The following is a 13,046-nucleotide window of genomic DNA, read 5'->3' as shown; positions in this document are numbered from 1 at the left end:
AATCTGTACAGAAAACCACACGACAGTTATAAGAGTCGAGGGACGTGAATGGGAAGCAATGGTTGAGAAGGGAATGAGACACGTTTGTAGCCATTCTCCGATGTTATTCAGTCTGTACATTGAGCAAGCAATAAAAGAAACCAATGAAAAGGTTGGCACATGAATTGGAGTTCTGGGAGAAGAAATAAAAACTTTGACACTTGGCGATGATATTGCGATGCTATCAGGGACAGCAAAGGACTTGGAAGTGCAGTCGAACGGTATGAACAGTGTCTTGAAACGAGAATACAAGCTCAAATATCAACAAAAGCAAAACAAGGATAATGGATTGTAGTCGAATTGAATCGGGTGAAGCAGAGGGAATTAGACTTTTAAATGGGACTCTGAAAATAGGAGGTAAGGTTTTCTGTCAGGGCAGCAGAATAACTTAATGATGGCCGAAGTGGAGAGAATATAAAACGAAGACTGGAAATGGCAATAAAAGCTTTCCTGGAGACAAGAAATGTGTTAGCATAATCCAATATAGATGTTAGGAAGTCTCTTCTGAAAGTATTTGCCTGGATGGTAAACAGTTTAGACAACAAAAGAATAGAAGCTTTCGAAATGTGGTGCTACAGAAGGACGTCGAAGATTAGGTGGGTAGATGGGGTAAGTAATGAGGATGTACTGATAAAATTGGAGAGAGAAGAAATTTGTGGCACAATTTTAGCAAAAGAAGGGATAGGTCGATTGGACACTTTCTGAGACATCAAAGCATCACAAATTTAATATTCCAGGGAAGTGTGGAAGGTAAAAATCGTAAAGAGAGGCCAAGGCATGAATATAGTTAGCAAATTCAGAAGTATACAGGTTGCAGCAGCTATTCGGAGATGAAGAGCCTTATACACGATAGAGTAGCATGGAGAGCTCCATCAAGGAAGTCTTCAGTCTGAAGACAGCAACAACAACAGTTTTAAAATACCAATGGCACGTAGAAAATAAGCTAACGCTAAATCACAGTAAGACTCAGTTCTTACAGTTTCTAACACACAATTCAACGAAGCCTGACGTTTTAATTTCACAGAACGTGCATATAATTAGTGAAACTGAACAGTTCAAATTTCTATGTGTTCAGATAGATAGTTAAGCTGTCGTGGAAAGCCCACGTTCAGGATCTTGTTCAAAGACTTAATACTGCCATTTTCACTATTCGAACGGTATCAGAAGTGAGTGATACTTCGACACGAAAATTAGTCTACTTTGCTTATTTTCATTCGCTTATGTCATATGGTATTATATTTTTGGGGTAACTCTTCCCATTCTGCAATGATATTTTTGGCTTAGAAACGGGCGGTTCTGGCAATATGTGGTGTGAGTTCACGAACCTCTTGTCGACGTCTGTTCACGAGTCTGGGTATTTTGACATTGGCCTCTCAATATGTATATACCTTATTGTCGTTTCTTGTTACCAATATTAGTCTATTGCCAAGAATAGGCCGCTTTCACTCGGTTAATACTCGGCAGAAATCAAACCTGCATTTGGATCGAACTTCCTTAACTCTAGTGCAAAAAGGTGTGCAGTCCATTTTCAATAAGCTGCCAATCGAATTCAAAAATCTTAGCAGTACTCCACACGCTTTCAAATCGAAACTGAAGAGTTTCCTCATGGGTCACTCCTCCTATTCTCTTGAGGAGTTCCTTGAAAAATTAATTGCTTGGTTCAAATGGCTCTAAGCACTATGGGACTTAACTGTTGTGGTCATCAGTCCCCAGGAACTTAGAACTACTTAAACCTAACTAACCTAAGGACATCACACACATCCATGCCCGAGGTAGGATTCGAACCTGTGACGTGGCGGTTGCGCGGTTCCGGACTGTAGCGCCTAGAACCGCTCGGCCACTCCGGCTGGCTGAAAAATTAAGCTGATTCATATTGTATTGCTGATAGCGTTTACTTAAAGTTATGGACTGACTTTTTTGGGGTTAATGAACGCTTATTTTTATCTGTTATTACTTTTATGTTGTAATTTCATGTACTGACACGTTCCATGACCTTGGTGATTTGCTCCTCAATTTGGTCCTAGGGAACTTGACATGTAAATTAAAAAAAATTACAGAGAAATGACCAAGATGGGTGGCAAAACACATACATTTTCGTATTTGAAAAACTTGTATTGTTGTTTTTAGCGGTTAAAGCTTACATATATCCTTTGTCTGCGACAAAATAATATAAGGATCGATCGAATAACAGGTGGTACTACAGCGTGCAGAGGCCTCCAAACTCTGGATTTAAATGACTCACAGCACCTACCTAGACCAGAATATGCAGTGTGCAACTTCTGTCAGGAGCGTTCTGCTCACGTTTTCGTAACTGCAACACAGAACAGATTTCGGGGGCGCGCCACTGCTTCGCTTCCGTGCGGAAAGGCGACAATTACATTGTCATATTGGTATATATTACGGCCGCCTTCGGAGTGCAGGGCGACGCATGATGTACAACAGAGTACAATAATTACAGTGATTCGCGCGCGGCAGAAAAATGTGGCGGCGGCTATGGCGCGCGCCGACGTTATTGGATTAGCACAGTGCAGCCGGCGGCGGCAGCAGCAGCCGGTGTGTGGGTGTGCGGTGGCCGCAGCGGGGTACCTGCGTGGCCGCAGATTTGCCAGCGCGCCGTGTTTTATGGCGCCGACTCGCCGGACTTCTTTTTTCCCCGGCTGGGGAAAATGTGGTGTGTAATGTGCGCCGTGATTAGTGGGCTAGCCACAGCGCTTTATCACGGGGTCGGCCAGCGCCCGAGGACTCTGTTCTCTTCTAGGAATGCAACGGAGCTGCTTCTGTCCGAACCAAAGTCTTGAATCGGACACTACGCAATTGCTTTGTCCGAATCAGAAGTTGTACTTTCTTACTTGTCCTTCCCGAATAGCAACTGCACTGCATAAAATTTTCTGTTCATTCATCGACGAAACATAATTAGTTTCGGCGTAAATTTTTTAAAGGGAAAAGGATAATGATTCCATGATACAATGGGAAGAGGTTAAATCTAACCAAGCGATTGCGGAAGTGATCATTTATGCTTACGACGATGTGACGGCGCAGAAAAATACTTTCATTCATTCGCTCCTGAAATACGCTGACGGAAAAAATATCGCACCACCAAGGAGTAATCAACGTACAAAATGGTTGAAATGGCTCTGAGGACTAATTAAACCTAACTAACCTAAGGACACACATCCATGCCCGAGGCACGATTCGAACCTGCGACCGTAGCGGTCGCGCGGTTCCAGACTGTAGCGCCTAGAACCACTTGGCAACCCCGGCCGGAAATCAACGTACTGTATTAAAATTTCGGGAATACATATTTCTAGGTAACGTATGGAAGTAATTAATGTTCCAAGATCATAGGTTAACTGCGAGAAACGTCACTGCAAATGTGAAATGCTGGTACATTAATAACCGGTATAGCCGCCAGAATGTTGAATGCAAGCATGCAAACGCGTATGAATTGTGTCGTATGGGTGTCGGATGTCAATCAACTACATGTACGTCTACATGGTTACTCTGCAATTCATGCTTAAATGCCTGTCAGAGGGTTCATTCCACTCTCGAATGGGCGAGGGAAAAAGGAACACCTAACTCTTTCCATTCTAGCTCCGATTTCTCTTATTTTATTAGGATGATCATTTCCCTACGTAGCTGGGTGTGAACAAAATATTTTCGCATCTTCTTTGCACTTTTTATATGTCCTCCGTCAATCCTACCTGGCAAGGGTCCCACCGACACCGCGGGGCAATATTCCAGCAGAGGACGGACAAGTGCTTTACTGGGTTTGTCGCATCTTCTAAGCGTTCTGCCAACAAAACGCAGTCTTTGTTTCGTCTTCCCCACAATATTATCTATGTGGTCTTTCCAATTTAAGTTTCTCGTAATTGTAATTCCTAGGTATGTAGCTGAATTGAGAGCCCTTAGATTTGTGCGGTTTATCGTATACCCAAAATTTATCGGATTTCTTTTAGTACCCATATGGATGACCTCGCACTTTTCTTCGTTTAGTGCCAGTCTGTGGGATGCAGTTCCATGCCTGTCGCCCTTGGAATTGTCGTCCGATGGAGACAGCTCTGGTGATCGAGCAGAACAAAGGCAGTATGTTGACACCCAGTAGAACATGTTGGGTTTAAACAGTGGTACGTGGGCGAGCGTTATCATGTTGGGAAACACCACCTAGAATGTTGTTCATGAATGGCAGCACAACAGGTCGAATCACACGAATCACGTCCAGATTTGTAGTCAGGTTGCGCGGGATAGCCACACGACTAATCCTACAGTCATACGATATCGCACCCGAGACCACAACTCCAAGTGTTGGTCCAGTGTGTCTAGCCCGCAGACAGGATGGATGTAGGCGCTCATCTGGCCTCCTCTTAACCAACACACGGCTATCACTGGCACTGAGACGGAACCAGCTTTTACGAGAAAACACAACAGACCTCCGCCCTGCCCACCATTGCTCTCTCTCTTGACACCACTGAAGTCGCAAGTGGCGGTGGTTTGGAGTCGGTGCAAAGCACACTACAGGGAGTCTAGCTCGTAGCTGTCCTTGAAGTAACTGATCCGTAACAGTTCTTTGTTTCATTGCCGGTCGACACACACACACACACACACACACACACACACACACACACACACACACACACACACACAATTAGTTAAGGCACACCGGCCAATTGACCATCTTCTTCTGTGCGGATGCACAAACAGTGCCCGAACTCTTGCGGGAATCGGCAAAAAGCCGCGAGTAATGAAGTAAGGGCACTATGAATATAGTGTGGGAGAATAAGTTGAGAATGTGGGTCTCACGGGAGGCGTGCCACAGATAAGTCCCTGCAGTCGCACTATACTCTGTGTCCTCGGTGGCTCAAATGGATAGTCGTCCACATTCTTCCAATGCCGTTACTCCTTGGCAAACACATCCAATCAGCCTTTGGATGTTTCGTGTCAGCAGGGCACTTTTCAAAGTCCGCTACAACACACTAACACTGCCTCCTACAAAAGGTGGCCTCGGACTCGTCAACGTGCGGGCACGATCTTCTGCACTCTTTGTCCACACTACGTTACGGCAATGGCGGGAGCCGGTCCCGTCCTTAACACGCAGTCTCTTAGATATCCTCCGACCAGCTTCTCTCGATCCACCCATCAACGTGGCACCTATTTCTCCACTATTGTACCATGTCGCCAATTGGTTAATAGAACTCAGCTACGTTCGGACCGAAAGTCACCCGTCCTCCCCATACAAAACGCTATTATCGTTTGTTTATGCTCTCCAACCCTTGCGACCCCATGGCGCTACAGCGCCCTGACATTAACTGGCGAACCGTTTGAGAGTGTATGCATGTACCCTTTTTACCGTCGTCTGTGTCTGCACTCCGGTATGTTTTAGTCTATAGCAAATTCTCCACTAATAGTCGACTTTATCGCATAGGACTGGCCACCTCCCCACTTTGTCCTGACCTTCAGCTCGAAGACACCGACGAGAACCATCTTACGTGCCCCCTAAAACGAAACGTTTGGCTCCTCATCCAAGGAATCGTGGGCTTTTACCTCCGTGTCCCGCCAACGACGGTAACCCCAGATTTCTTATTGTTGCTTCAGACATTTCACTACCCTCTTGCTAAGCACCATACACTCATCTGGTTTCGAGGACAGGCTTTAAACTACCTCTTTCAGAGTGGTCCTCATACAGTCCTTGACTTCTGGTACAAAGTTGTGACCGCGCATAACACCCTCACCGGAAAGCCATCTTACCGACAAACTTTTGCAGGTTATCTCTTCAGCGTCTTCCTTGACACGCCCCCTCCCCACCACCACCACCACCACCACCACCAAAGTTGTGAAAGTTGTGGTGTGCCATACCTACCCGTCACATGATGCAACACCCTTATCCACGTTCTCATGCATCGAAAAGAAAGGAATAAGACAGAATGTGTTATAATTTGTTGTATTTAATGTTTTTTTTTGTTAAACCAACAATCATTTGTATATGTTTAAATTGTATCTTGAAGAACTGTTGCATTGTGTATTTATATGTACTGTTAGTTTGTTCCATAAAGATTCTTGTATATAAAAAAGGATAGAGCGTCTGCCGTGTAAGCAGGAGATCCCGGGTTCGAGTCCCGGTCTGGGCACACACTTTCAACTGTCCCCGTTCACATATCAACGCCTGTATTAATTTCATTGTAATTTTTCTTGTTTCATTGTTGTGCCTTGCTCCCCAAATTGCTGCTCCAGATGCAATAGGTTTCACCACAGGCATACACCAGAAACGACGGTCTTCCTCTCGGTATTACCACGTGGCTGTCTGCAGCCCGGTCTTCTTGCGACTGTACATTCTCGTGACCGCCGCTGCCAACAATCTCATGCACTGTGGCTACATTCGTGTCTAGTCTTGCTGCATTATCGCAGATATAACGTCAACTTCTCGTGGCCCCATTGCACAACCTCGTTAGAACCCCGTGAGGTGCTGATAATCGCATCTTCATCGCATTAAAGGCTTTCTTGACTAGCATGGACTCACGGCGTCCAGTCTCGAAGCTGACTAACGCTCACGAATGATTCAGCACGTATTTAAAGCAAACCTGATTTGCATCATCACAGTGGTGCTATTGCCACCACCATTATGTGACTGGCGTGAAATTTGAACAGTCGTCGTCTTTCCGATGAAGAAACATGCCTACTAATTTTCGTTTATATTCCACAACTCGTCCTCGGTATTGCGATTTTTTTCCGCCACTGTATTCTGTTCAGATTTAAAGGACGTTTAAAATGAGTTGTGAAGTTTTAAAAATTAATAATAAATTCATTTATTGATTTACATGGGCTAACCTTGAAGCACGACTGTCCAAGTTTTTGACGCGCTACCCGCTGTTCGCTTGTAATGCTTACTGCAGAAGCATAGCGTCTGTTTCCAAGATGGCGTCGTGACATGAAAAGACCTTCTCTATGCTCCGTTTTGTGATGTACAGATCTGTGGTTACAGTGCAGCGTTTATGAATGAGTCATCACACAATAATAATACAGGTACGTGGTACCGACAGGTCGTGAGTACCAGATGTGTTTGCAAGCCGGCACGGTAGCTCAGCGTGTTCGGTCAGAGGGTTAGCTGCCCTCTGTAATAAAAAAAAAAACTGAATTAACCGTTCGACGACGAACTTTACGGGTGTCTTACGACGTCCGTTACGAGCAGATTCAAACCGAACAAAGTAGAACTAATACGGGTCCTTAGAACTGCAGACAAAGTGAAATGACGTGACTTTTGTGAAGAGCTGCAGTTGAAAATGGAGGACGCTGGTATGTAGACTCGTCTTCTGCGATGAAGCCCCTTCCATGTAAGTGGCAAGGTGAACACACACATTGTACGTACCTGGGGAAGCGAGAAATCATACGGAATACTTAATAGATAAAATGTACAAAAATTTCTCCATTCCTCCACAGATGATACGAGCAGTTGCTACTGATACCATGTATCATATGGAGTGTGAGATTGGAACAGCCGTGAGGTTGGAGACGCTAGTGGCAAAAAGTGTGAGGTAGCGGGTGAGCCGTGCCTACCTGCACCCTGGCCTCGGTGAGGTCGATCTTCATGGCGATCTCCTCCCGCGTGTAGATGTCGGGGTAGTGCGTCTCCTGGAAGGCGCGCTCCAGCTCCTTCAGCTGGGCCGAGGTGAAGGTGGTGCGGATGCGCCGCTGCTTGCGCTTCTCCGTCAGCACGCCCTCGTGGCCCGGGTACACCTTGTACGGCAGGCCCGCTGCAACACACCACCCTGTCACACACTTCACTCGCCCATCCACATCCAGCTAGCCTAACAGTCCCACAACCTCATACATACCACACTTCCAGCACTGCTGAGGAACCGCACCGCTATACAGAACTCAGCAACGATATACGTAAATTGGAAGCAAAATCAGCATTGGCCGTATTTTGTTGTTTTATTGTCCGCAAAATAGATTTCCGGTCACTTAGTGGCCACCCTCAGCCGGCCGGAGTGCCCGTGCGGTTCTAGGCGCTACAGTATGGAACCGAGCGACAGCTGCGGTCGCAGGTTCGAATCCTGCCTCTGTCATGGACGTGTATGATGTCCTTAGGTTAGTTAGGTTTAATTAGTTCTAAGTCCTAGGCGACTGAAGACCTCAGAAGTGAAGTCCCATAGTGCTCAGAGCCATTTGAACAATTTTTGACCATCCTCCGTGCCAGAAGTTAAAAATTTTCGCATAAAGATCAGAGAGTATAAAACCAAAAATCACAACTACATCTGCGTATAAACATAACAGTTGATAGGAACATACCTGTAATATACAATTAAAATGGGTACGCACTGGTATCAAGCTATAACCACAAGCTCAGAGCGATCACATAAACCGAGGTCGCTGTTTACATGCATCAGTACAGCAGACCTCGGTGTGTCAGGGCTTGGAACGCCCTCTATGTTACATGTGTCAAGTGAAGACTTAATATTACTGGTTTTGGAAGATATTAACACAAAATACCTCTTCTGCATGAAGTAATTCAAATTACCATAGCAGGCGAACGGGGAAGGAAACATCTAAAATACACTGGCGTATTGTAAAAAAACCACCTTACAAAACATAAGACAGATCGATAATAAGTAAAAGAGAAAAAGGAAAGGAAAAACAAGAACATAACATGAAATGAGGTATAACACAGTTTTTAAAAAAAAACATAGTACCCATCATCTGGCGTGGGAAGTTAGAAGTACAACGTTCGTGATTTACGTAAACTGTTACGTAAAGACTAAGGAGTCAAATATGAAAATAATAATGGTACGAAAATGCCATTACGTAATTATTAAAATGCCGTGATACACAATATTCATTATAAAAAGTTTTGAAGGTGTAGAGAAACAATTTTGTTATCATATTTAACCGACATGATGATGTACATCTCGTTTGGCCCTTTGGACAAGCTAACATTATTATAATACTAGTTATACCCTTCCGCATGAGCACTGGAAGCCTATAACCATCGTTATAATAATGTTAGCTTGTCCAAGGGTATGTGCCTACCAACTGTTATGTTTATACACAGATGTAGTTGTGATTTTTGGTTCTATGCTCTCTGATCGTTATGTGAAAATTTTTAACTTCTAGCACTGAGGATGGTCACTAAGTGACCGAAAATCGATTTTGCTGACAATAAAACAACAAAATATGGCCAATGATGATTTTGCTTCCAATTCCATCCACTATTTGGTCGTGGAGCACACAACACGCCATGGACTCGCCAACCAATAAGAGTTAAGTAAAGTAACATAAGATACGCTGAAGTGACGAAAGTCATGGGATAGCGATATGTACATATACATATGGCGCTAGTATTCAGTGCACAAGGTATAAAAGGGCAGTAAATTGGAGGAGCTGTCACTTGTACACAGGCGATCCATGTGAAAATGTTTCCGATTCGGTTACAGCCGCACCACGGGAATTAACAAACTTTCAAAGCGGGATGATAATTGGAGCCAGACGCATGGGACATTTCATTTCGGAAATCGATAGGTAATTCTGTATTTCAAGCGCCACGGTGTCAAGAGTTTGCAGAGAATAATACACTACTGGCCACTAAAATTGCTACAACAAGAACAAATGCAGATGATCAACCGGTATTCATTGGACAAATATATTATACCAGAACTGACATGTGATTACATTTTTGCGCAATTTAGGTGCTTAGTACCCGGAACAACCACCTCTGGCCGTAATAACGGCCTTGATACGCCTGGGTATTGAGTCAAACAGAGATTGGATGGCGTGTAGAGGGAGAGCTGCCCATGCAGCCTTCAACACGATACCACAGTTCATCAAGAGTAGTGACTGGCGTATTGTGGCGTGCAGGTTGCTCGGCCACCATTGACCAGACGTTCTCAATTGGCGAGAGATCTGGAGAATGTGCTGGACAGGGCAGCACTCGAACATTTTCTGTATCCAGAAAGTTCCGTACAGGACCTGCAACATGCGGTCGTGCATTATCCTGCTGAAATGTAGGGTTTCGCAGAGATCGGATGAAGGGTAGGGTCGTGACACACCTGAAATGTAACGTTCACTGTTTAAAGTACCGTCAATGCGAACAAGAAGTGACCGAGACGTGTAACCAATGGCATCCCATACCATCACGCCAGGTGATAGGCCAGTACGGCGATGACGAATACACACGATGTCGCCAAACACGGATGCGACCATCATGATGCTGTAAACGAAACCTGGATTCATCCTAAAAAATGACATTTTGCCATTTGTGCACCCAGGTTCGTCGTTGACTACACCATCACAGGCGCTCCTGTCTGTGATGCAGCGTCGAGGGTAACTGCAGCTATCGTCTCCGAGCTGATAGGCCATGCTGCTGCAAACGTCGTCGAACTGTTCGTGCAGATGGTTATTGTCTCGCAAACGTCCCCATCTGTTGACTCAGCGATCGAGACGATCCGTTACAGCCATGCGGGTAAGATGCCTGCCATCTCGACTGCTAGTGATATGAGGCCGTTGGGATCCAGCACGACGTTCCTTATTACCCTCCTGAACCCAGCGATTCGATATTCTGCTAACAGTCATTGGATCTCGACCAACGCGAGCAGCAATGTCGCGATACGATAAACTGCAATCACGATAGGCTACAATCCGACCTTTATGAAAGTCGGAAACGTGATGGTACGCATTTCTCCTCCTTACACGAGGCATCACAACAACGTTTCACCAGGCAACGCCGGTCAACTACTGTGTTTGTATGAGAAATCGGTTGGAAACTTTCATGTCAGCACGTTGTAGGTGTCGCCACCAGCGCCAACCTTGTGTGATTGCTCTGAAAAGCTAATCATTTGAGTCTCACAGCATCTTCTACCTGTCGGTTAAAGTTAGTGTCTGTAGCACGTCATCTTCGTGGTGTAGCAGTTTTAATGGCTATCGCATGACTATTGTCACTTGGGCGTAGTTTTTTAAGAAAGGAGCAGGGTTAAGGACGCGTCGCTACACCAGAGAGCTGAGGCTGTCTCGCGAGCAGTGTTCTTGGCTCAGCCTCGGGTGCCGTGCGGTCTGGCGGCGCGTGTCTCGGGTCGATGCCGGCTGTGGGCTGGCTGGTGAGTGGCGAGCGGCGGCAGTCGTTCCCGTGGCGCAAGACGCCGAGCCGCCTCCAACGTCAGCTCGGCTATTGATCGCGCGGGCGCCGACCACCACCTCGGCTGCGCGTCTTTTGCCGCCTGGGCGACACTTTCTGCATCGGAGGCAAGCGAATGCGAGATCGTACCGATTGTGGCTACAAGGGCCGACGCTGGCGGAAATCTGACCGAGTCACTCACGCTGAAGTCCTGGCACTCTCGGCTGGCGATACATTCTGAAATAAATATGCAACCAGTTTTTGGGTTTTTGATACGACTTGTTGTATCATTAATATGTTTTCGTGCCACTGCGGGTTCATTGTAAGATGGAGGTGTTACAGGAACATACAAAGAAACTGGTACACCTGGCTAATAACGTGTATGGCCCCTCCAAGCACGTATAATAGCCGCGACACGGCGTGGCATTGACTCGACTAATGTCTGAAGGGAATTAACACCGTCAATCCTGCAGGGCTGTCGACACATCCGTAAGAGAACCAGGAGTTGAAGATCTCTTCCGAACAGCACGTTGCAATGCATTCAAGATATGCTGAATAATGTTCGTCTCTGGGGAGTTTGGGTGCCAGCGGAAGTGTTTAAACTCAGAAGAGTGCTCCTGAACACACTCTGGAGCAAAAAAATGGTTGAAATGGCTCTGAGCGCTATGGGACTTAACATCTGAGGTCATCAGTCCCCTAGATTTAGAACTATTTAAACCTAACTAACCTAAGAACATCATACACATCCATTCCCGAGGCAAAATTCGAACCTGCGACTGTAGCAGCAGCGCAGTTCCGGACTAAAGCGCCTTGAACCGCTCGGCTACAGCGGCCGGCTACTCTGTAGCAATTCTGGTCGTGTGGGGTGTCGTATTGCGTATTGTCTTGCTGGAACTGCCCAAGTCCGTCGGAATGCACAATGGATATGAAGGGATGCAGGTGATCAGACAGGATGCTTACGTTCGTGTCACCTGTCAGAGTCGTATCTAGACTTTCAGGGTCCCGTATCACTTCAACTGCACACGCCCCACACCATTACAGAGCCTCCACCAGGTTGAACAGTCCCCTGCTCAAGGTCCACGGATTCAAGAGTTTGCCATCTTACCCATACACGTCGATCAGCTCGATACAATTTGAAAGCCGGCCGAAGTGGCCGTGCGGTTCTAGGCGCTAGAGTCTGGAACCGCGAGACAGCTACAGTCGCGGGTTCGAATCCTGCCCCGGGCTGGATGTGTGTGTTGTCCTTAGGTTAATTAGGTTTAACTAGTTCTAAGTTCTAGGGGACTAATTACCTCAGACGTTGAGTCCCATAGTCCTCAGTGCCATTTGAACCAACTATTTGAAATGAGACTCGTCCGACCAAGCAATATGTTTCTAGTCATCAACAATCCAATATCAGTGTTGACGGGCCTAGGCGAGGCGTAAAGCTCTGTGTTCTGCTGTCATCAAGGGTATACGAGTGGACCTTAGACTCCGAAAGCCCCTATCGATGATGTTTCGTTGAATGCTTCGCACGCTGACACTTCTTGATGGCCGAGCATTGAAATCCGCAGCAATTTGCGGTTGCACTTCTGTCGCGTTGCACTATTCTCTTCAGTCGTCCCGTTCTTGCAAGACGTTTTTCCGGCAGCAGCGATGTCGCAGATTTGATGTTTTACCGGATTCCCGATATTCACGGTACGCTAGTGAAATAGTCGTGCGGGAAATCCCCACTTCATCACTGCCTCTGAGATGCTGTCTCCCAGCGGTCGTGCGCCGATTGCAGTAACCGCGCAACAACTGCGCCAGGCACTTGTTGTCTTATGTAGGCGTTGCCGACCGCAGCGCCGTATTCTGCTTGTTTACATATCTCTGTATCTGAAAACGCATGCCTATACCAGTTTCTTTGGCGCTTCAGTGTATATCGTGGACA

The 13,046-nt window shown here is 46.1% G+C and overlaps 1 protein-coding gene across 1 annotated transcript in view; it reads right to left on the bottom strand.

The window, feature by feature from the left end:
* Nucleotides 1–2,556: 2,556 nt before the first annotated feature.
* Nucleotides 2,557–13,046, bottom strand: part of LOC126282352 (paired mesoderm homeobox protein 2A-like) — a 143,329-nt gene continuing 132,839 nt past the window's right edge. Inside the window, exons 2-3 of the mRNA XM_049982009.1 lie at nt 7,585–7,781; nt 2,557–2,625 (exon numbers count right to left, since the gene is read on the bottom strand). Coding sequence (XP_049837966.1) covers nt 2,557–2,625; nt 7,585–7,781 — 266 coding nt within the window. The remainder of the gene's footprint in view (nt 2,626–7,584; nt 7,782–13,046) is intronic.

This window comes from Schistocerca gregaria, chromosome 7 (genome assembly GCF_023897955.1).
Source record: "Schistocerca gregaria isolate iqSchGreg1 chromosome 7, iqSchGreg1.2, whole genome shotgun sequence".
In the NCBI taxonomy this organism is placed as follows: Eukaryota; Metazoa; Arthropoda; class Insecta; order Orthoptera; family Acrididae; genus Schistocerca; species Schistocerca gregaria.
Note: the sequence above shows the minus strand (reverse complement) of the source record. Positions and strands in the feature narration are given on the sequence as shown.